Genomic DNA, 24,348 nt, shown 5'->3' on the forward strand with positions numbered 1-24,348 from the left:
GCAGCAACCTCTATGACATCAGCCACAGCAACTTTTTTTCATGACACATCTCCAAAGGCAAGAGAAACAAAAGAAAAAATGAACTTGTGGGACTTTATCAAGATAAAAAGCTTCTGCACAACCAAGGAAACAGCCAAAAAAACTAAGAGGCAGCCCACGGAATGGGAGAAGATATTTGCAAATGACACTACAGATAAAAGACTGGTATCCAGGATCTACAAAGAACTTCTCAAACTCAATACACAAGAAACAAATAATCAAATCAAAAAATGGGCAGAAGATATGAACAGACACTTTTCCAATGAAGACATACAATGGCTAACAGACACATGAAAAAATGTTCAACATCATTAGCCATCAGGGAAATTCAAATCCAAACCACACTGAGATACCACCTTATGCCAGTTAGAATGGCAAAAATTGCCAAGGCAGGAAACAACAAATTTTGGAGAGGATGTGGAGAAAGGGGATCCCTCTTACACTGCTGGTGGGAATGCAAGTTGGTACAGCCACTTTGGAAAACAGTGTGGAGGTCCCTTAAAAAGTTAAAAATAGAGCTACACTATGATCCAGCAATTGCACTACTGGGTATTTACCCCAAAGATACAGACGTAGTGAAGAGAAGGGCCTTATGCACCCCAATGTTCATAGCAGCATTGTCCACAATAGCTAAATTGTGGAAGGAGCCGAGATGCCCTTCAACAGATGACTGGATTAAGAAGATGTGGTCCATATATACAATGGAATATTACTCAGCTATCAAAAAGAACGATTTCTCAACATTTGCTGCAACATGGATGGGACTGGAGGAGATAATGCTATGCGAAATAAGTCAAGCAGAGAAAGACAATTATCATATGGTTTCACTCATTTATGGAACATAAGAAGTAGGAAGATTGGTAGGAGAAGAAAGGGAAGAAGAAAGGGGGGGGTTAAACAGAAGGGGAATTAAACCAAGAGAGACTACAGACTCTGGGAAACAAACCGAGGGCTTCGGCAGGGGGGATGGGATAGGCTGGTGATGGGTATTAAGGAGGGCACGTATTGCATGGTGCACTGGGTGTTATACGCAAGTAATGAATCATGGAACTTTACATCAAAAACTAGGGGTGTACTGTATGGTGACTAACATAATATAATAAAAAAATATTATTATTAAAAAAAAAGATTTTCTCAGTCACCCTCCATATGCACAGAAATAGATATTTAATATACACAATGGTAGAATATAAAATAAGAAAGTATTTCTAAATATATTTAAATCAGCATGCATTTAGATTTCCCTTAATAATACTTAAAATAGATGATATACTTCTAGAGTATAAGCAACAGCATTGGAAGGGCTTTAGATGCTTAGATATTTAGAATTAGAAAGGTCTGGGTGATCTTCAGTCAAATGAGAAAAAAACAAACCAACTCTGGAAGGATATATGCCCACATCACACAGAAGAGCAGATATAAGATTTGAACCTAGGTGTTGACCATTGTTCTGGTTCATGGAGAAGTCCCCAGTGGCTCTGAGCATCCCGTCTCATTTGGAGACCAAATTTCCATTCATGTCTACTTCCTTGAATAAGGTGTATGGTCGTTTATTCTCTATTCAAAGGAAATTTCAAGTGTTGAAAACTCCCGAATGTGAGAGTGGGTGGTCTACGTTCAAGGTCAGCTAGGCACCAAGTCTCCTTCCCTCTGTCCTCATCCCGAGACAAAGGTCCTTCTTTCCACTTAAACTAATCTCCATTTTGACTCTTCCTCTTTACCGTCTCTTCCCCAACCCGGCCCTCTCTCCTTGGGAGCAGAAACTCTCACTCTCTGATCATGAATATAAATATCTGTGACTCATACTTAGGACTAGAACAGTTTTGAGGCTTTAATTTCTATTTCTATGTAGTTGGGTAGATTGAGCAAGAAAATAAAAAACCCTACAGCATTTGTGAGGGAGCAAACAGGAAGGAAATTAGTCAGTAAGTATTCAGGTATAACTTTACCACATGGTTCTAATGCCCAGATATATTTCTACCTCAACACAACTCCAATATTTAGGTATGATTTTCTGTCAGTTCTATAAAACGTAAACTGTATTTGTCATAAGTCCTATTAATCTAGGACTGAAAAGAGAGAATGCGTATCTTGAAGCCTATGGCAACTTATCAGATGTGAAGAAAGGATTCTTGGTATTAAAGCAAACTAAACTCAGCATATATTCCCAGTTGTTGTACAATCTTATACTTTGGAAATCTTTGAAAAGCAGAAAAAAATTGCACTCACTGGACCTTGTTTGTATCATCTGGTGCAGCATTTCCTCAGATTGCTTCTGAGAAAGAAAATGTTCAGTGTGATGTTAATAGGTATTCCTGGAAAAAAATATTATTTGGGTGAAGTAAGTTTAGAAACTTCTATTAAGTAGAGTTAAATGTGTTATTTTCTACAGGACTTCCTTAGCTTGTTGAAATACACTGTGAAACTCTAAGAGGGAATGGGCATGTGGCATTTTATGAATTTGTCTTAAAAAAATTTGCCCCTTCTCATCTTTTTTTTTTTCCTGAGGAATGCTTACTAGTATAACTTGAAAAATAGTTTTGAAAGTTCAGTCTAGTTTCATCCCCTTTTTCCAAAATGATGAAAGTCAAGTCCAGAAATGGTTAGTGGCGTATTTAAGAGTAAGGGGAAGAAGGCACAGACCTCTTGCCTGATAGATTGGTTCAAAGCGATGAAACTGTAATATTTTTTTTAAAAGATTTTATTCTTTTATTTATTTTAGAGAGAAAGAGAGAGCATGCGAGCTAGGGGGAGGAACACAGGGGAAAGGACAGGGAGGAGGAAAGCATCTCAAGCAGACCCCACACTCAGTGTGGAGCCCACATGGGGCTTGATCCCACAACCTTGAAATCATGACTGAGCAGAAACCAAGAGTCGGACCCTTAACCAACTGAGCCACCCAGGAGCCCCAAAACTATACTTTTTGGAGATAACCTACTCCTTAAATATAATTCCCCAGTCAGAGAACTGCTGAAAATAGCTCTCAAATCACTAACTTCAGACAACTAACTTTTTATGTGTGATGGAGCAAATAGTTAATTTATATTGCGAAGTTTAGGACAGAAAGCACTTACTTAAAGTCTAGAAGAGTATGATTTATCCTGTCTCTATTATCAGTGTTGACCTGAACACATCGCTTAACCCTCTTATACCCCATTTTCCCATTTGTGAAGCCGAAATCTAAATCTATGTTCCAAAGATATTTTAAGTATTAACATCATTTTGAGAGAAAATTACCTCAGAGCAATACCACTATCCCATTTTCCAAAACAAAGACAGTACTTGGTAATTGTTAGGTCAATGACAATCAGCAGTGTTTGTTTAGACAGTACTAGCTTGAAGTCACTATTGCATTTTGATGTCAATAAACAATAACCAAATGTATTTTCTAGTGTTTTTCCATCTAGTCTTTATGCTCTTACATCTTTAGCAAGTTCTAACTTTTGGCTCCAAATCACTTGATGTTTAGGAGGGCAGGGGGAACAGTTCTTACTTCATTTTCCTAGTATAAAAGGTTAAGCAATTTTCCCAAGATACATAATATGCCAGCAAATGGGCCAGGAATAAAATGTAAGCCTTGGGAATTTTGTCTACTACTGAACCAAAAAGATTGGTTTGTTTCCTTCCTAAAATTAATTATTTAAACTCCTTGTTTTAAGCATTTTGGAAACCTAAGCCAAGGGATTCCAGATAGCCCACATTTTATTTCAGCTTTAACTTCGCTTTGTTTTCATTTTGTTTGTCAAGCTTTTTACCGAATTTTAACAGTTGCACATCTAATTACATGTAAAAATCATTATGATTAGTGCAATTTACCAAATCCTTTGTGTGTGTGTGTGTGTGCATGCGTGTACAAAATGAAATCTGCAAGTGGTGAGCCATGTAGATTTAAAACAAGAATAAATATTTCTAGTTACAAAACAAACTGGTTTTAATACGTAATACTCTCCTAAAAACCCATTAATAAATAGTTTTTGAAGGGGAGCAAAACAGTCAAGGAAAACATATTAGCAGATCATATTTTGCTTGCTTGTTCTTTGAAGTAGAGAAAAAAAAAAAAACCTGTTAGCATTCTACAAGAAAAGGAGAGGAAAGATAGTTTTCAGATGGGATTTAAGCCAGAGAGGTCTCTTATGCCCAGGAAGATCAATCAGGGTAAATGAGTTCTCCATGTATTATTACCTAAGGGTAGAGAAACTTGAAGATGAGATTTTTTCCCCCTACTTGTTTGCTGCATAAATATGATGTAAAAAATATGTGGGAATTTGATAGTGGTCTTTTCTTTTAGTCAAACCCTGAAACATTTAACTCTTTGAGACTTTTCAAATTTGGCATAAATGACACAATTTCTTCCATGTTTAATCTTACTTGTTCTCATTTAAATATGATTGTATTTGCAATCACGACTTTAATGAAACTCTGATTTGCAGAGGATCTAAACGCTTTCTGCCCTGTAAAAACAAATGCTCAACCCTTGTTGCTGTACTCAGGGATGGCAGTAATAAAAGTGGTTAGAAAATCAATTTAAACTGCATTTGTACTTTACCAAGAACCCTGTGACACTTACATTGGTAAGAGTTATGCTTTCCAAATATGTGATCCACTTTTATAAGCAACTAAAAACCCTGCAGCTTCAGTCACACTCTCCAAGCAAGAATAAATGACCCCGCATCAATCCCTTTTCACAATACCTGACACTTGTAGAATGGGGCAAAGAAATGAGATCAAAAAGATAAACAACAGGCTGTGAAATCTAGGCTGTTTTAACCTAAGACTGCACTTTGTATGCATAAATGAAAAAACACATTTTATTCTGCAGCCCTTAATATTTTACAAACCTGAGATTACCATAAGCAAAAGAGTATGTAGAAAAAGATCCCATGCCTTATTATTCTTTGTAAATCCCATGCATCACACTGCTTAACATAAAAGAGGTTCTCTGCAAGTACTTGTGGTGTGAAAGAAGGGATGGATGGGTGGTCTTAAAGATACACAAATCGCATTTTAATCAAACAGACTTGGATTGAAATAACTTCTAAACATGGATACTGCAGGAGAAAGAAACAGAAAAAAGCTACCAAAATATTTTGTTGTGATGCATTACATTTCGTCTAAGTAATACGGTGCTAAAACATGCCTGTGTTTTTTTCTTTCTCCTAATAATAGCATTGGTATATTTGCTTTTCACATCATGGAAGACTTTAATAGGTCTATTTTTCTAAGTACTTTTTTGCTTTCCTCCTGCTCGTTAAACATTAAGGTAAGCAGAGGTACACGACTGAGCAGCTGAGACCTCCATCTCTTGGTAATGCAGAAGGTGGCTAGTATTCGGAAGAAGTTCAAAGCCTAGAAGGAAGACAAAGGGACAACAACATGCTCTTTTAATAACCTTCTAGGGTATTATTTAACTGGTCTGATTAAAGATTATGTAATCCTCTGGAAGAATGCACTTTTCTTTGGCTCACTATTTACTATTGATTAGGCCCAGACTCTGAAATTACATGCTGCCTTGTAGATTTTTGTCTGCTGGAGAAGCAAATGAGTATAAAGTGGTAGAAAAGAAAACCACATAAATTACATTTTATTCTGTTGTAGAGTGCTAACCAGTTTGGTCTCAAACCTAGAAATGCTATTTTGGCATTCACTCAGTGACTATATGTTCTCAGTCTTTTGAATTCTCTTTGAATCAGCCTTAACTATCATGCCCATTCATTCATTAATGAAATAAATAAATATTTGGCATCTGCTCATTATGTACTTGTGTGAAAGTCAGGTTTATGACTCCCTGAAAACTGACCTTTGACCCTGCGCTTGAGTTATCTTTTCAGGACCCTGCCAAAGATTGCCTTTTGGGCAGACGTGAGTCCAGGTTTTGTGGGGCCTACAGCTTACGTGATTTTTGGTCCTTTATAACAAAAAAGGATTTAAAAGTACAGACACAGAATTGTGTATAAAAGTGAATATTTATTTACAATGAGAAAAGAAATCTCAATGAATTACAAGGAAGCTTGGAGATTCAGGCCTCTTTCTCTGAGATCTCTTTAGGCTCTTCACGGGAAATGCTTACATGGAAATGACTTTTGACTGCCAACCTAGTTTGCCCTCTGAAAGTGAACTGTAACAACCTACTGCAATTCCTAGCAACTCCCAGGTCTCAGAAGGACATGTGTAAGTGTGGGGGCCTCTTACGCTTCATTAGCTCCAGAGTAAGCAGCTCTGTTACTGTGAGGAGACACCAGCAGGCGTGAAGTATAAGGCTGGGGGAAGCAAACCAGAGAACTTTTCCTCCCTCAGGCAGTTGGGTCATGGAGTGGCCCCTTGTGCAGGGCTTGGAGAAGACTGACACATGCATGTATCAAGACATCCAGCACTGAGTTTCTTTTGCAGGGAGAACACGCAGAACCAAAATGGCACCAGTTAAGAAGAAAACATTTGAATCTTTTTCAATCAAATCCCTTCTGCCCTAAGATAGCCCCAAATCTGGAGAAACTAGAAGCAGAAGAGGGATAAAAAGGCATCAGGAAGAACATATCACATTCTTTCTCCATTCAGGTTCTTGAACTGGAGGAGTATCCAACTGGGAAGGCGATTGCAACCACCAAACTAGGTATAAGATGGAAGTTTTAAACTAAAGTAGGCTAATATGTCAACACGAGCAGCAGGTTCTGGAACCTGCATGATATTCTGTTAAGGGAAAGTAAAGAGAGATCCTACAGATGTTTGACATCAGTGACAAAAGAAAAATAAAACTTTTTATATTTGCACCCCATAACGTTTAAACTGCTTGTAATGAAAGGATACACAGATAAATGTCTTAAATGCTCAATTAATTAACACAATGAGAGAAATGGGGGAAACCACATATGCTTCTATGTTTTTACCTGAAACCTGGCTGGATATTTTCTTTTTTCCCCTTATTTCTAGCAATAGGAGCTACCTACAATGGAGATGCTTGGATGCGCGTAGCAAACTTTTACATCTGAGAATAATCTAACCAAATACAAATTAGTCGTCTAGTATACGAGACACAAACCTCGAGTACAACTTCAAGGATGTTGACTGCAGATGGAAAGTGTAGCAACTAAGAAGAAGGATTAAATATTTGAAGGTGTTATTAGTCCAAATGTGTGTTGAGAAATTGATCTGAAATAGGCTCATTTTTCCCTTGGTATTCAGAAGACGAGAGTATACTGCTGAGCTAGATTTGGGGTAATCTGCCCAGGATATAGAGTAATAACTAAAAGATCTCAGCAGGTGATGCCTAGCTACATGCCACTATGAAATGACAATGAAGACAAGCAAACATTTTTTGGGGGCGTTGCCACTCATTACAGAACAAATGGAAAAGCTAAGACACGATACACTAATCTTTTGTACTCTAATGGTTGTTACCATTGCAATTTCAAATTCAATTTACAGCTCCTACCTCATTTTGAAGTGCTAAATGATTTGAAAACTACCTCAGAAATCACGGAAAACTTTTTATCAGACAATGTCAAAAAAGATGTCTATGCAACGAGAATACATGGATTGAAAGAAAAGGAAAAAGAGGAATGAAAGAAAAGCATGAAAGAAACCAATTTTGACTTCTATTCGCATGGAACAATGAGAACAATGAAAGTTTCCTAATGCTAAGAAATATGAATTTTTTTTGAGATTATTTATTATAGTTAATTTTATGTGTCAACCTGACTGGGTCACAGGATGCTGGTTAAACATTATTTCTGGGTGTATCTGTAAGGATGTTTCTATAAGAAATTAGTATTTGAACTACTAGACTGAGTAAAGCTTACGGCCCTTCCTGACTTGGGTGGGCATCATCCAATCCCTTGGGGATCTGAATAGAACAAAAGGTGGAGGAAAGTCGAATTTGCTTTGATCTGACTGTTGAGCTGTGACATCAATCATCCCTGGCATCAACGCTCCTGGTTTTCAAGGTTTCAGGCTCAGATTGACATCTATATCACTGGCTTTCTTGGGTTTCTAGCTAGCAGGTGAACAGATTGTGGGAGTTCCTAGCCTCTGTCACTGCATGAGTCAATACCTTATAATCTCTCTCTCACTTTCTCTCTCTCTCTCTCTTATCATCTATCTATCTATCTATCTATCTATCTATCTATCTATCTATCTATCTAATCAACATTGCTTGACACTGAAAATTAAATTGAGTTGGATTTTCTTGGTCAATGAATTGAATAAAACTATTTTATCCATCTGTTGTCCTAGTGCAGTGGTCTGCAAACTATGGCCCTTGGGCTAAATCCCGCCAGTCACCTATTTTTGTAAATAAAGTTTCACTGTAACACAGCCATGTCCATTCACATACATATTGCCAATGGCTGCTTTAGTGTTATGATAGCAGAGTCAAAAAGCTGTGATGCAACGTCTGAAATATTTGTTATTTGGACCTTTACAAACAGTTTGATGACCCTTGCCCTAGCACATGGATGGTAGCATTGATTAGTGATGAGTAAAAGCTATGAGAACAATTAGAGGCCCAGAAAGCACATTCATTCACATATGGGAATTATTGACTTTCAGTGCATGATAAAATACATTCATATAGGCTTACCACCTGGTAAAATTAAGACTAAATCTAAAATTCATGTCTCAATAATTACTTACTATAATATCAGTGACATACATTGTTAGTGCAATTGTTCTAAAGCTTATATTCCCAAACCTGAACTCCTTTTTAGTTATTATTTAACCTATTTAAAAACATCTGGCATAGAAAGGAAAAAGTGATTAATATATTATCTGTTTAATTTGCTAAACCTTCCTATGTATGCCCTTTTGGAAACAGCTTGTTCAAAGTCCATAGAGATTTGGATACTCAGAATAACCCTTCTGTATCACTTTTCTAAACTGAATTTCACTATGTGCAATTTGGATTTCTCTGAAATGAGCGAACACAGGGGTTTGAAAATTCTAGCACAGATTTATAACAAAATGGAAAAAGGTTGGATACTATCCAGAAACATGTGATGGTACTCAGAGCAGAATGACATTTGCTCAGTAGAGCTGCTGAAGTGTTACTCCTCTTAATACTCTTCAACATGAGAGTTGTCTTCTTGTAAGCAGATTACCTTCATAGACAATGTAGGGATAGCACTTAGTAACAGTGAATTGTATCAACCATGCTACTAAAATTAGTGATGATTTTGTTTATAAATAGCTATAAATAGGTTTTATCTCATGAATCCTAAAGTGTAGCTCTGTGGTACTGAATGTTTGCTCACTTACCATCCTACTCTTCTTCAAAGTACACTTCTTTAAGGGTTATCTCCTGTTAAACCACTATTATTCTTTACATATTGGAAAAGGTGGTATGTATTCCCAGGAGATGTGGATTAGAGTATGCAAGTGTGTGTGTGTGCTGAAAAAAGTTTCTCTCTCTTAAGATTCTTATGTACCTCATTAGGAGGCATCTCCTAACCTTTAGATGAAAGTCCCTGGACTACAACAATTAAACTGTGATGAGAAATTATTTGCATTTTCAAGTAAAACCATCATGCATACATGCTATAGTATTAAAAAATTAGTGTCTTTTTATCTGGAGACAGGAAAGCTGAGAGGTAAAAGCTTACTTCTTTGTAATGACTCTTTTATTCTGAACATAGATGGTCTATCACTTTGAAAATAAAAGAAACTTGTAGGCCAAAAAAAGAATTCCATCAGGTCACTCTGTCCATTATTTTGGGTCCAGAAAGGCTAAATATTAAAATACCTTATTTAAATTGCTCTGCTATTTTGAAAGCGGTCTTGAATCCAATCTCCTCTACTGAGAAAACAAGAGAAGAGAGAAAACCTGAGGGGTGTAGGGGATTGAGCACCTATAGCCATTCTGCTACCACTTGAAATCTGAGAATGGAGTCAAAGTTGAAGAATTGAAAGGGAGAGGAAGAAATTGGGTCCTAGGATGGCCTTTAAGTCATGAATCGAAAGATGCCCAAAATGGGAATCCACAGCCTTCCCATTTAATGGGAGCCAGTAAATTCTGTTTGGGATGAGTTTCCTAGCATTTGCAACAGAAGGAATCCTACTTGATACAGAAATGATCCCCATTTTCTAGTTGAGGTAAATGAAGTTCCAAAGATTAGCTAACTTGCCAAGTCCACATATTTATTAAGTAACCAAGCCAGGATTTGAAGTCAATTCTTCACTTCAGTTTGCTGAAAGGAGCTGCTGGGGGGGGGGCCTCAAACTGGATTTTTAACTGACTACAATGTGACAAACATGAAAAAACAAAGACACACCAGAAAGGACAAAGAGTGAAGGACACCGTAAATGAGGTACAAGGTTCAACGATTTCTGAAGATTCTGAAAATCTGAGATTTCCCTGGTTGTCTTACCTCTCCCAGTGACTCAGCAAGATAGGAGATCATGGGTGGTTCTCCTTACCAGGTTGACTATTTTAAACTCCAGCTATTTATAGGGTCCTAGTTAGAAATCAGAAATCATTGCAAGCATAACATCTGTTTATTGATTTGCTAAAACACTGATATTGCCTATCCACAAGAATAATTTGCATTTCATTTCTAAGAATAGTTAGTTGCTAGTGTCAGGAAACCATGGAAAGCAAACCCAGACTCATGAGGACCCTCAGTTTCAGAAGGTGAATCACCATGAACTATACTAACTATTCATTCAGTATATATACTAACTATTCCCATTAGAATAATCCAAGGTGACCCCGTGCACCTTGGAGGTCAAAGTATCTTATCCGTCCCAGCCCTCAACAGGTATTTAATTTTTGAAGTTTCATGTTTTCAAATTCATGTTGATTTTTTTTAAATGATTTTATTTATTTTAGAGAGCGAGTGAGAGAGCACAAGCAGGGGGAGTGGCAGAGGGAGGGGGAGAACCAGGCTCCCTGCTGAGCAGGACCCTGGGATTATGACCTGATTTTAAGGCAGATGCTTAACCAACTGAGCCACGCAGGTGCCCCCAAATTTTTCATGTTGATTCTATGTTCTCCTCCATAATACATGTTTGCATACATAAAAAACAAAAACAAACAGCGAACCAGGAGAAAAGGAGAGTTTAGAAGTCTGCCTGGATAAGCAGGCTCAGGAGTGAGATCAAGTCAGACAGCACAGACAGACCCAAAGGGTAGGAAGGGTTGGAAGACAGTTTGGAAGATCTTGGAGAGATCCATTTTATGATGCGGTAGCATGGAGGAGAAAATAACCTTTGGCTTTGGCCAACAACGCAGATGGGAAGTGAGTTGCCAAAGGCATTAACCTAGTTCAGAGCCATTTTGTCCAAGTCAAGATAGGGCTCAGTAGCAGAGTTTCTCTAGATTTCTTGGTCAGAAAACTTTACACTGTTCCATGCATTACAAGTATGGGTATGTGTCTGCTGGGGGCAGGGTGTTGGTCATGGTGATGGTTCTTTGTGACTTATTTCTTTGGTCTGTGTCCTTTGTGGACTGAAGCTGCTCATGGCCTCACTGGGAGTTCTCCTTCAGTACATATTCTAGCTCTCCTTATGAGTTGTGCACAGACTGCTGGAATGCTCTATTATGGTTGGGTATGGGCGTTTTAGACAGGACAAGGAAGAGTGAAGATACCATTCTGATTCTGATCATCTTCCTTGTAGCCCTGTAGCTATCTGTGCTCCTCTTATACTAACCTTTTGACCTCCTAGGGGGCTGTTCTTTTGATCATTCTGAGAAGTCTATTTTTGTTGTTATTCTGGAACTAGCCATGTTCGTGTATTATGGTGTTGGTGTGCATAAAGAGGTGCTGGAATGGAAGTCATGGGTGCCATGGACCAGCATGTCCTGGATGCAATAATGAGAAGAGTAGTTTTGGCAGTTCAGTATTGGCAATCAAGATAGAAGTCATGTTGTTCATCGGATGTGAAGAAGTGTTTTATTTATTGGGTCACAGCCAGCAAGTCTCCATTTCACTAACAATAAAAGGCACATACAGATCTAGAAGACCTTAAAACAGTGCTTGCCAAAATCAGCTGACATTCGAGTGGATTTCTCTGGAGTAGGGTTGAGAGGTTGAAAGACTGAGAAATGGATAGGGAAGGCCAGAATAATGTATGTAACAGAAGACAGATACGTTTTTTTTTTTTTTTTTTGGTGGGAAAATTCACCCTAAGGCCTAATGAGCTGATAAAGCTTCCATACTAGAGTGAAAGCTTCTGTGTGCATGATGGGATCTTGAATATACACCTTTGTTTCACATACTCCTTGGCCCTTAGTTGGTTCTTAGGTGATGTTTGTTGAAATAAATCTAAGAGAATAAACATATAAAGTATATATCAACCTAGGACTATTTATATCTATCTTACTAGAATAATTATCTTCACTTTCCTTTTAAAATACATATTAAATAACTAAGATTGGAAGTAATGTGAGGTTCTCTAATTTATGAAAATAAGAGTTTATTTTATTTAACATGTATTTGTCTTACAGTATCTCAGACGGTTATTGTTGTAAAATAAAACTCTTACCTATTTCTCTGAGTTGGTGATGTGGACACTTATACAGAAAATTTGAGTATATTTGTTTTCTACTGCTGCATAACAAAATTAGCAGCTTAAAACAACACACATTTATTATCTTACTGTTTTTGTGAGTCGAGAGTTTGGACAAGGCTTTACTGTCCTCTGTATAAGAGTCTCACAAGCTTCAATCACAGTGTTGTTCAGGTTGGGGTCTTATTCAAGGTTCAATGGGGGAAGGACCTGTTCCCAAGCTCACTTGGTTATTGGTAAAATTTCATTTCTTGCAGTTGTAGAACTGAGGGCTTCAATATTTCCTGGCTGTCAGCTAGAGGCTACCCTCAGCTCCTTGCTGGTGATTGGCTGGAGGCTGCCCCCCAGGGCCGTGTCACATGGACCTTCCCCAAATTGCTCCATGCTTCATTAGAGGCAGCAAGAGAGAGTCTCCTTGCAAGATGCAGCTCACAATCTTATGTAACCTACTCATGGAAGTGACATCACCATATTGTACTGATTATTCTGTTGGTTAAAAGCAAATCACAGATCCTATCTACACTTAAGGAGAGGCGATGATGCAAAGGCATGAATATTGGGAAAGGGGATGGTGACGACTATGTTAGAATCCGTTCACCACATACAGAAAGGGAGAAAACACAATTCCTGCCACTTCTGTAATTCTATCACTGGTAAAGCCTCATTGACAATATTTATTTAGGTTGAATGACACAAATTATTTCAGACATTAGAAACTCAGTAGGGGAAGCTTTTTTCGTGTTTCTATTTCACTTAATTACACAAAAATTCATTTTCCTTCAGGGTTCTGAAGGTTATCTTGCTGGATAATCTTTGCATTATCATATTTTTAAAAATAATTGCCATTGGTGAGTTCATTATAAAGCAGAATACTTATTAAATAAGACCTTGGTTTTGTTTCCTTCAGAAAAATAACCATGACCAAGGAAGTTATCTTCACTCAAACTCAAGATTCACTCTTTTAAAGTACTTTAAAACTTCATCTACTAAATTTTTTCTCCATGAAATAGGTCCATATTTCTGTTGCTATTTTACAAAAGTGTAAATCAAGGCTTAGACTTGGACAGACTTAATCAGAAGCAAAGGGTTTAGCTACCCGAAGAGCTGATATCTTCTTTTCCCACTAAACCATGCTTTTTCTTCAAATTTATTAGGTCGTTCTGTGATTGCTTGGTAAATATATCACCTTGACTTGATCACATCTGTCCATTCCTCTGTTCCTTGTCTTTTCCATTTAGCTCTCCTCATTTTTCATTTCCTATACCAGTGATTATTTTCGTAGCCCATCTCTGCCTACTGTTTCCTATCCTACTCTCGATAAAATTTTTCTCTTTCCAACACTATGCATATAGATGTTTACTTTCGTGAAATCATTAACTACTTGATAGCTTGCCCCTTAGAAACTCTGAGGTGAATTAATTAAGATAGTTCCTGTGAGATTTGGTCAATTTTTCCTTGACTTGAATTAATATAATCTGCACATGTTTTAGCATCCTCTCTGTCATTATTTGTAGCCCTGAAATAAAGATTTCTCAGAGGATTAAAGAAATTTGGGAATATGTTCTACACTGTTCAAATGAGACTCCCTCAGGGTTGATTAACTTAAGACATTTTAGTGGAGCAGAAAGTAATTTTAATTAAAATCTTCTTAACTTTATAGGCATGATGAATCTTTATTTCAAGGAAAAAAAGATATATATGCTTTTTCCTCCTTGAGGTAAAGATTGCAAATAAAAAGAAGAAACATATATAAATGTTCTTCTCCATCTTTAATCTTAAGATTTAAGTAGACCTTTTATTTTCTGAAGATGAAGCAAAAAAAAAAAAAAAACCCAAAAAACCACAATAAAAATGAGTGCATCAAAAACATTATCAGTGAATAAAAACCTGTCATTCATATATCCCCAAACCAGAACACCTTGGTAAAATTATGTTTGGATCCATCTGAAATTGCCAAAACCAGGTCATTTGAAATTGCCAAAATCAGGTCCAGTCACCTAGTTATTTTCAGAGGTCAGGTATTTCTTGATGTTGAAGCCCCAATATATAAATTTCTTTGAACAAACAAGTATTCACCATATGTGTGCATGATCTAGGTGATGCATATGCAAACTTGGAAGTTCCAGACCTTTCTTTTCGATCACGCAGGTGAAAATGTTACTGGTTTCTGTTTAAGAACTTGGAATCATGAAATATAGGCTGGAGATCAAGAGGCTAAAACTAACCTGATGCAGGTACCATTGTTGTGGCATAGATGACGGGCACACCATGGGACATGGCAGTTTTCAATGTTCTTTTCACGAAGTGCTTCATCAGTGATGAAAAACTCTTTGCTGCTTACTTGAAGCTCTTGAATGCAGCCTTTGAACCCACAGATGTGACCTGCATTCTTATGGATCTTACTATTTGCTGGGATGTGGCCAAAATTGATTCAAAATGTACCTATAGGAAAAATAACAAAAAAATCTTATAAGATGTGGTCAGATTATATGAGAAAGACCTAGAATGTTTTGTTCTATAATGCACGTTTTAATGTATTTTTCTGCGTAAAACAGGTTGTAATTGTTGCTTAGTTTTGTCATCTCTATTAGGTGGTAGGATAAGTTACCTTAGAACAGGGCCCTTATTTTACATTTCTTTTGTACCTCTCACAATATCTAATAAAATACTTAAAAAAAAAAAAGGAGCATTCAATAAAACTTGTTGATTGATTACTCTGAAATGTATTTTGGAATTCAAGTGTTTGCATTTTAATGTGAATATTACCAAATAATAACTGATAAAGAAAATAGAGTCTTGTTAACTAACTACTGTTAGGGATTGAATTGTGTTCCCTCAAACTCGTATGTGGATGTTGTAACTCTCAATACCTCAGAATGCGACCTTACTTGGAAATAGAGCTTACTCACTGACCAGAATGACGATAAAATCACTGGCACAAAGTAAACTGTGACTTAACCTCTCTTCCCACCCTTCAGTAACACATACAAGTTGAATTCTCATCATTTATATGTATATAAAATGTAGCTTCCTCAAAAAGGAATTTCTGAGTTACGAAAGAATTCTGGACGAACTGGGAATGAGACTCTGACCTTCAGGACTGCTGGCGTATGAGAGGTGCAGGCAGCAGCATTTGTGCACTTTATGTCTCTGATGTCCTTATCCCCGAAACACATTCACGCACTCCAAACTGAGAGCTGAGAAGTATTTAAATTGACATTACAGATACCCTAAAATGGAAAACTATCACTGCAAGAATTCTAAAACTAGAGCCAAATAATTAAGTTAGGGCTCTAAGGGGAGGAGAGAATGGGAAATGCTCAGTAATGCCACATAATGTTTATACTAATATGTTCTGGTTTGATGCAAATGTGCTTTTAGAGAACAGAAGCATGTTCAATTCTAGGAACATCAAAGCATCTCCATGACCCATAATAGATCAAACTAACTCTATTATTTGAGCTCTTGTTCTTTTTTAGTGACTCAAGTTCTGCTCCTGAAGGCATTCCTTAATTTTGTGTGTGTGTGTACTTTATAAAAGATCCAGCTATGCCGTCACCCAGAGGATGACTAACTTTGGGCATCGTGGTGCGGAAATCTCAAGGTGTATTAATAGAGCCCTCATGCAGCACAGGAGTACAACTGCTTGTTCTCACATTCTTTCTTATATGCTAAGTCCATTTATATTAATTACTCTAACAAACTATTAGCAGAATTCTTTTATCATTTAAGATAAGTGACTCACTGCTAATGCAATCTGGGATCTATCACGAACCCGCAGACTCAGCGAATCCAAGGCCATGACCTTCTCTCCCTGAGGATCTCTGACATCTTTGTGTATTGATCGCACACCTAGAACAGCAAACTCTCTCACAGCTTTGACAAGTGTGCTGCTTTAGCACAAACCTGATAGAGGATGGAGGAATATCCTCCTCTTCTGTCAGCAGTAGGCAGATCTGAGGGAAAGTCTATAGAGCTAGCTATGATTTATTAGACCATTAAAAAACACCCAAACAATCAAAGTAGATGGCTTTTGTATTTCTTCTGATCTGAGGCTCAAGCTTAGTTGGAGTCCTGAGAGGTCTAAAAAAGCTGCTCCCGTTGTCTGCACATAGATAACCATTAAAATGGTTGACTTCCTCTATCCCCAGACTCTTAATTATCCAAGAGCTGTCTTTTGTGTGTATAATCATTCCTAAGGAGACAGGTCTTTAAAATAAGTCTTTTCTAATAACTTCTTGTGAATCAGACGATGGAGAATAGAGTCTGACATCAAGATATGATCTTACAAGATAAAACCACAGAGAACAGACATGGATAATCAAGGAGGAATCATCAAGATAATGAAAAATATGAATGGTAACTGAGGGAAAAGGACTTCACAAATGACAAGGTGAAGTGAGCATTCTCTTTCCTCATAGTCTTCTCTTTAAAGGAAGAATATAGTTGCTCTTTTATAATATGTGGGAATAAAATGAGAAGACAGGCAAAAGGGAACAAACTTCTAAAACCAGAAGTGGAGACAGATAAGAAGCTGCTTTATCTCTTCTTTATTCTGTTTTAATTTAAATTTGGACATTGGAGTCTACATATATTTCTGTAATGATATCTTGATTCAATGTTTAGTTTTGTTTTACAGCCTCAAATCTGTCTGAAATTAAATAACATTTATGTTAATAGGAAGGTAACTCTAATCTGGTTTTTACTTAAGATAACTACTGAAATGTACTTGCCTTTACCCAAGAATATGATGACTTATAATTGAAATGAATTGACTTTTGTGTGTTGTTACCAAATTTTTCTTTTTAACATTTTCTGAATTGTGTGCAGAACAATTCAAAATCAGAAAACATCGCACCTCAGAACAGGGATGAATAAGAGATGTTGGGTAAATTGTTTGGAAAGAGGATTTATTTAAATAACTTCTTACATATGTTTTGTCTTAAATTTTAAAAAATTTAGAGGCATTAAATGAAAGGGAATCAAAAGGCAGAACCAGTATTTATCTCAACTCTTCATCTCTTTGCAATTAGAAGATCTCTGTCTCACAGGATGCCAAGGTGGCTCAGTCAGTTAAGCGTCTGCCTTTGGCTCAGGTCATGATCCCAGGGTCCTGGGATTGAGTCCCACATCGGGCTCCTTGCTTAGCGGGGAGCCTGCTTCTCCCTCTGCCTGCTCTTCCCTCTGCTTGTGCTCTCTCTCTGACAAATAAATAAAATCTTTAAAGAAAAAAAAAAGATCTCTCTCTCTCTCTCCTCCCCTCCAATAGTTTAATAATCTGTGATCATACAGTTTCTTCCATATTTTTATCCCTTCTAGGGTAGGGCCTCCAACATGGTCATCTTGGGATTCCGTCAGAGTCCATATCAGTGTCTTACAAATCGGAGGTTTAATATAAGTTTGTTACAAATCTCCCGATTCATGAAATTTAATCCTGTTTTTTGTTTGTTTGTTTTTCTGGGTTTTTTCGTTTTTGTGTTTTTTTTTTTTTTTTTTTTTTTTTTTTTTTTTTTTTTACAATTTCCTATTTATCTTCTAGGCCTCTTCTACTTCATGCTGCCATAGAACCTTGCTGTTTTGCTAGATTCAGCATAAGGGAGATCGTCAATGGATACCACCCAGGAAGGAATATTAATATGGCTTTAATTCTAATACAACTTTCTATATTTAGTATATATAGCATTGAGTGCCGAGTAGTGCTTATATGGAAGTGTCTGAATTTCTTATGAGATTAATATTAAGTAGTTGAAACAAAGAGTTTTTTTTTTTTTTAAATTTGATAAGTAGCAATGAAATCCTCACTGGTCCCATACTTTACAGTTAAATCTCTGACTCTTAAGGCTTCCTAGGTTAGGGAATGTTCTCAAAATAGTACCTCCTCACTTTGTCAAAGAAGGAACTGAACTGAAGTGAAGCAGTCAATGAACTGAGTTGCTACCATGTGAACATAGTGATACAGGAAAGTGGAAATACCAAAAAAAAAAAAAAAAAAAAAAAGGATATGGGATTATTCTTGTCTATAAGGAAATTTAATGTAATCTGGGGAATGAAATCACAAAGAAGTGAAAGATTTAGAAAATACAGTACACAGATCAGCAAGATGGCAGAATAAAAAGCTCTAGATATTTCTTCCCTTAGGGAGACACTAATTCAACAACAATACACAGACCAAACTCCTTTGTGAGAAATGAGCAGATTGAGTTAAGAAGCACTTGTAACTTGGGTGAGTATGAAACCAGCTACATTGAGGATGACAGGAAATCTGTGACACTCACTGGCCGAAGCTTTCCCCAGACTCAGCGAGGCGTAACTGGAAGAAAATTTCCAGCTCCCAGTTTCTCTCTGGGGAGGGAAGTAGAAGACTGAAACATATGTACGATGTGCAGACTTTTCAGGGCCTGCCCAAGGGACTAGTTTCTGTTTTGCCTGAATCTAAGTGCTGACAGGAAAGTGTGCCAGGTTGGGGGCTACTGAGAACAAAGGCAAAGGTTTGGACTGGCATGCATTCACTCACTATAGACATGCCCTGCAGCTCAGTGGGAAGAGTGGGCAAAACCCCCTTAACTTCTGACTTCTTCCAGGCAATGGAAAGAGTCGAATTGCGCATCCAAAATAATGGCTTTTCAGGGGGCTGACTGAAGAATAAGTTTCCTCTGTCTTGGAGCACTGAGAGGACCTGCCATACTGTAGATGCCTGGCCATCACTGAAAACGGAAGAGGGCTGGACGGTGTGTTGCTGCTCCAGAGAACCACTGAAGCAGCAGACTGAGGCTGATATGGTTTGGTGGTGTCTTACTGGGGCCAGAGCAAGGGGTTGGAGTGGAGAAGAGTAGGGCATGCTTCCAACATTCTGGCTTTTCTACGGGCTTCTTGAGAGACCAGTTTCTATTTTGCTTGACTTGCAACTCTGACATGACCCATATAACCTAGAAACTCTGGGGCTGTTGAGAACAAAAGGAGAACTGGGTAGCTTGTGGCAGCTCCAGAGAACCTGCAGAACTGTAGACAGACACCAGAGGGAGCAAAAGACTGTGAGTGCCTGAAGGCAAATTGCTACAATAGGGAATTTACACACACAAGTCCACAGAAGATACATTCACAGAAAGGTCTGAGAGCTTCCCAGACTCTCTAGCTGGGCTGATTGGTGAAGGTCCCTTCTTACACAGAACACGTCCATAAAGACTAGGAGAGATGTCTGTTTTTTCAAATGTGTAGATCCCATCCTGAATTTTACAAGGTACAGGAAGAAACAGGAGAAATCAAAAGGACAGAATAAATCTCCAGCAACCAACCCTAAGGAAATGGAAGCACCTGACAAATAATTTTAAAATAACTGTCAGGAAGATGCTCAACAAGTTCAGGAAAATGAAGCATGAAGAAAATGAGAGTATCAACAAAGAGAAAATATAGTAAAGAATCAAGAAGAAATTTTAGAGCTGAAGATAACAAAACTAAATTGAAAAAATCACTAGAGGGGTTCATCAAAAGACTTGATCAAGCAGAAGAAAGAATCAGTAAACTCAAAGACAGGTTTCTTTGAAATTATAGAGTTAGAGGACTAAAAAAGAAAAAAAAGATTGAAAAAGAGTGAGGAAAGCCTAAGGAAAATACTTAAATAAGACAAGTTAAAATTCTCATAAGTATTTTCTTACTTGATACTTTTAGTTGGAACAAAGACAAACATTTATTGCTATATTAAAAAAGAAAGATATAATGACTGAAAATTTAACAAATTTGGGGGAGAAAATGGACGTCCAGATTTAAGAAGCCCAAAAAACTACCACAAGAAAGAACTCAAAGATGTCCACACCAAGACACATAATCAAATTGTCAAAAGTCAAAGATAATATAAAAAAATATAAATGTGAAATCAATTATATTAAATGTGCAGAGGGGAGAAGAAAAAGATTAGAGCTTGAAGATTAGAGCAATTGAAGTTAAGATGCTATTAGCTTCAAATATATTCCTTATGATTTTCTTGATAGTATTTTCTTTAACTTATGTTGTTATAAAAATACAGTATATAAATACATATCACATACAAATACGCATTAATCAACTGCTTACATTATCAGTTAGGCTTTCGGTCAACAGTAGGCTAATTAGTTAAATTCCAGGGGAGTCAAAATTATGAATGGATTTCAACTGTGTGGGGGGCTGGCACCCTAGAACCCATGTTGCACCTGTATGTGCAAATTAAACAATGTACTCTTGTTTCAAAGAAGAAATGGATCAAAAAAGAAATTGAAAAATTTAGAAAAAAATCTTGAGAAAATGGAACACAATATACCATAATTTATGGGATGTAGCAAAAGCAGTACTAACAAGAAAGTCCATAGCTAGAAAAGCTTTTACTAAAATGTAGAAAGATCTCAAATCAACAATGTAACTTTATACCTCATGGAACTAGACAAAGAAGAATCAACTAAGTTCAAAGTTAGCAGAAAGACTAAAATAATATAAAAACTAGAACAGAAATAAAATAGGGAACAGAAAAACATTAGAAAAAAAATCAGTAAAACTAAGAGTTGGTTTTCTGAAAAGATCAACAAAATTGACTAACCTTTAGCTACACTAATTAAAAAAAAGAGAAGATTCAAAAAAATCAGAAATGAAAGATGACATTACAACTGATACTGAAGAAATAAAAAGGATTATGAGATAACGATGAACAATTACACACCAACAAAGTGGATAACCCTGAAGAAATGGATAATTCGCAGAAACATACAACTTAACCAAGAGGGAATCATGAATAAATCAAAATTCCGAACAGATGAATAATAAGAGAATGAATCTGTAATTGAAAACCTCCCCAACAAACAAAAGCCAAGTAACAGATGGCTTCATAGGAGAATTCTACAAAATATTTAAAAAATAATTAATACCAATCCTTCTTAAATGCTTCCAGAAAACTGAAGAGGAGTAAATATGTCAAGCTCATTCTCTGAGGCCTGCATCTTCCTGATACTAAAGACAGAAAATGATATTACAAGAAAAAAAAATCTGATGAATGTACGTGATGAATAAAGATGCAAATCTTCAATAAAATACTGGTAAACCAAACTTAGCACATTTAATTATGAGAATTTTATACTACGACCAAGTGGGATTTATCCCTGTGATGCAAGGATGGTTCAACATAAAAAATAAATGATGTGCTGCACCACATTAACAGAAAAAAGGATAAGGATCACACAGCCAACAGATGCAGAAACAGTATTTGACAAAATTCAACATTATTTCATTATAAAAAGACTCAACAAACTAGGAATAAAAGGAAATTACTTTACATAATAAAGGCCATATACGATAAGCCCATAGCTAATACCATACTCAATGGTAAAAACCCAAAGCTTTTTCTCTAAATTCAGGAAGAAAACAAGAGTGCCCATTCTTACTACTCCTATTCATCATAGTACTGGAAGTCCTAGCGAACAATTAGGCAGGAAAAAGAAATAAAAGGAAGAAATCTCTGTAGATGACGTGATCTTGTATATAGAAAATCCTAAAGAGTCCACAAAAAATTAAAACTAATAAATGAATTCAGCAAAGTTGCAGGCTACAAAAATCAATATCAAAAATCAGTGTGCTTCTATGTACTTACAAAGAACAATCTGGAAAGCAATTAAGAAAACAATCCCATTCACATAGCATCAGAAAGAATAAAATTCTTAGGAATAAACATAACCAAGGAGATGAATGATTTGTACACTGCAAACTATAAAACATTGCTGGAAGAAATTAAAGAAGACAAAAAAGTGGAAAAACTTCCTGTGTTCATGGATTGGAAGACTTAGTATTGTTAAAAGTTCATACTACCTAAATCATAGGGATTTAATGCAATCCCTATCAAACTTCCAAAGGTATTTTTCGAATAGAAAAATCATCCTTAAGTTCATATGGAACCACAAAGGGCCCCAAATAGCCAAAACAATACTGAGAGGAAAACAAACCTGGACGCATGACACATCCTGACTTGAAAGCACATTACAAAGCCACAGTAATCAAAACAGTATGGCTTTGGCATATAGACCAACATATATACAAACAGAACAGAGCAGAGAATCCAGAATACATTTGTACATGTGTGATCAAATGATCCTCGATGAGGTGCCACAACTACACAATGAGGAAAGCATCGTCTCTTCAACAAATGGTTTTGGGAAACCTGGATGCCCACATGCAAAAGAATGAAGTTGGACCATTACACTATACAAAAAAATCAACTCAACATTGATTAAAGACGTACACATCAGACTTCAAACTATACAACTTGAAGAAGAAAACATAGAGGAAAAACTTCATAACATTAGTTTTGGCAATGATTTCTAGGATATAGCACCAAAACCACAAGGTAAAACAAAAGAAAAGGGGCGGGGGGCTATGTCAAATGAAAAAGCTTCTGCACAGCAAAGGAAACAATCAATGAAATGAGAAGGCAATCGACAGAATGGGAGAAAATATTTGCAAACCACATATCTGATATGGGGTTAATATAAAAAATATATAAGGAACTCCTGTGCCTCAATAGCAAAAACAAATAAGCTCATTAAAAAACTGGCAAAGGATTTGAACAGACATTTCTCCAAAGACACATAAATAACCAAAAGATATATAATAAAGATGTTTAACACCACTACTCATCAGGGGAATGCAAGTCAAAGTCATAATGAAATACCGCCTCACATTTGTTAGGGTAGCCATTATAAAAAAACAACAGCAAACACCAAGTGTTGACAAAGATGTGAAGAAACTGAAAGCTTTGTGCACTGTTGGTAGGAATGCAGAATTGTGTGGTAGCTATGTACAACAGTATGAAGGTTCCTCAAAAAATTAAAAATGTAAGTATCATATGATCCAGCAATTCCACTAATGAGTATTTATTGAAAAGAACTGAAAACAGGATCTTTTTGTAATATGTGTGTTTTTAGAAAGTTTTTATTTAAATTCTAATTAGTTAACATACAGTATAATATTCGTTTCAGGTGTACAATTTAGTGATTCAACAGTTCCGTACCACACCTGGTGCTCATCCCAGGTGCCCTCCTTCATCCCCATCACCTATTTCACCCATCTCCCCACACACCTACCCTCTGGTAACCATCTGTTTGTTCTCTATAGTGAAGTCTGTTTCGTGTCTGCCTCTCTCCTTTCCCCCCCCATGCTTGTTTGTTTGTAGCATAGTGCATGTTTTTCATAAGAAGAGCTGGAGCTTTCAGTGTAAAAAATGGATGACTAGAGGGAGCACATAGACATAAAATCACATTGCTTTACATTGGATTTTTCACACAACTGAGTGTTTCATAGATTTTCCACCATTTGAATAGTCTGTGTCTTGCATCTAAATATTTGGCCATCTTGGACTCTGGCATGATTTTTTTTTTAACTGATGTATAGTTAATATACAGTGTTATATTAGCCTCAGGTTTACGAGGTAATGATTCAACAATCCTATACACTACTCAGTGCTCATCGCTATAAGTGTACTCTTAATCCCCTTCACCTGTCTTACTCATCCCCTCACCTGCCTCCCCTTGGGTAACATCCAGTTTGTTCTTTGTATTTAGGAGTCTGTCTTTTTGTTGTTGTTATTGTTGTTGTTTTGTTTTAAGTCTCTTTTTTTTTCTTCTTCAAAACAAAAACCAATTTTATTCCTACCTTAACAATCCACTTGACAGTTTTCAATCTGCTGGAGCAGAAAATGAAGTAGAGTAAAATGCATTAAAAAGGAACAAAAAAAGCCCATGTTGGGAATCAGAAAATCTGGCATCAAGTCTCTTTCTTTATCACTATGAAATTTCGGACATTTGA

General features: G+C 36.7%; 1 protein-coding gene across 1 annotated transcript in view; it reads right to left on the minus strand.

Annotated features, from left to right (window-relative positions):
* EYS (eyes shut homolog) overlaps nucleotides 1–24,348 on the minus strand; it is a 1,466,842-nt gene that overhangs the window by 179,263 nt on the left and 1,263,231 nt on the right. Inside the window, 2 exon segments of the mRNA XM_008684895.2 lie at nucleotides 14,760–14,958; nucleotides 14,961–14,976. Coding sequence (XP_008683117.2) covers nucleotides 14,760–14,958; nucleotides 14,961–14,976 — 215 coding nt within the window.

Source organism: Ursus maritimus, unplaced genomic scaffold (assembly GCF_017311325.1).
Source record: "Ursus maritimus isolate PB19 unplaced genomic scaffold, ASM1731132v1 scaffold_29, whole genome shotgun sequence".
Lineage (NCBI taxonomy): Eukaryota > Metazoa > Chordata > Mammalia > Carnivora > Ursidae > Ursus > Ursus maritimus.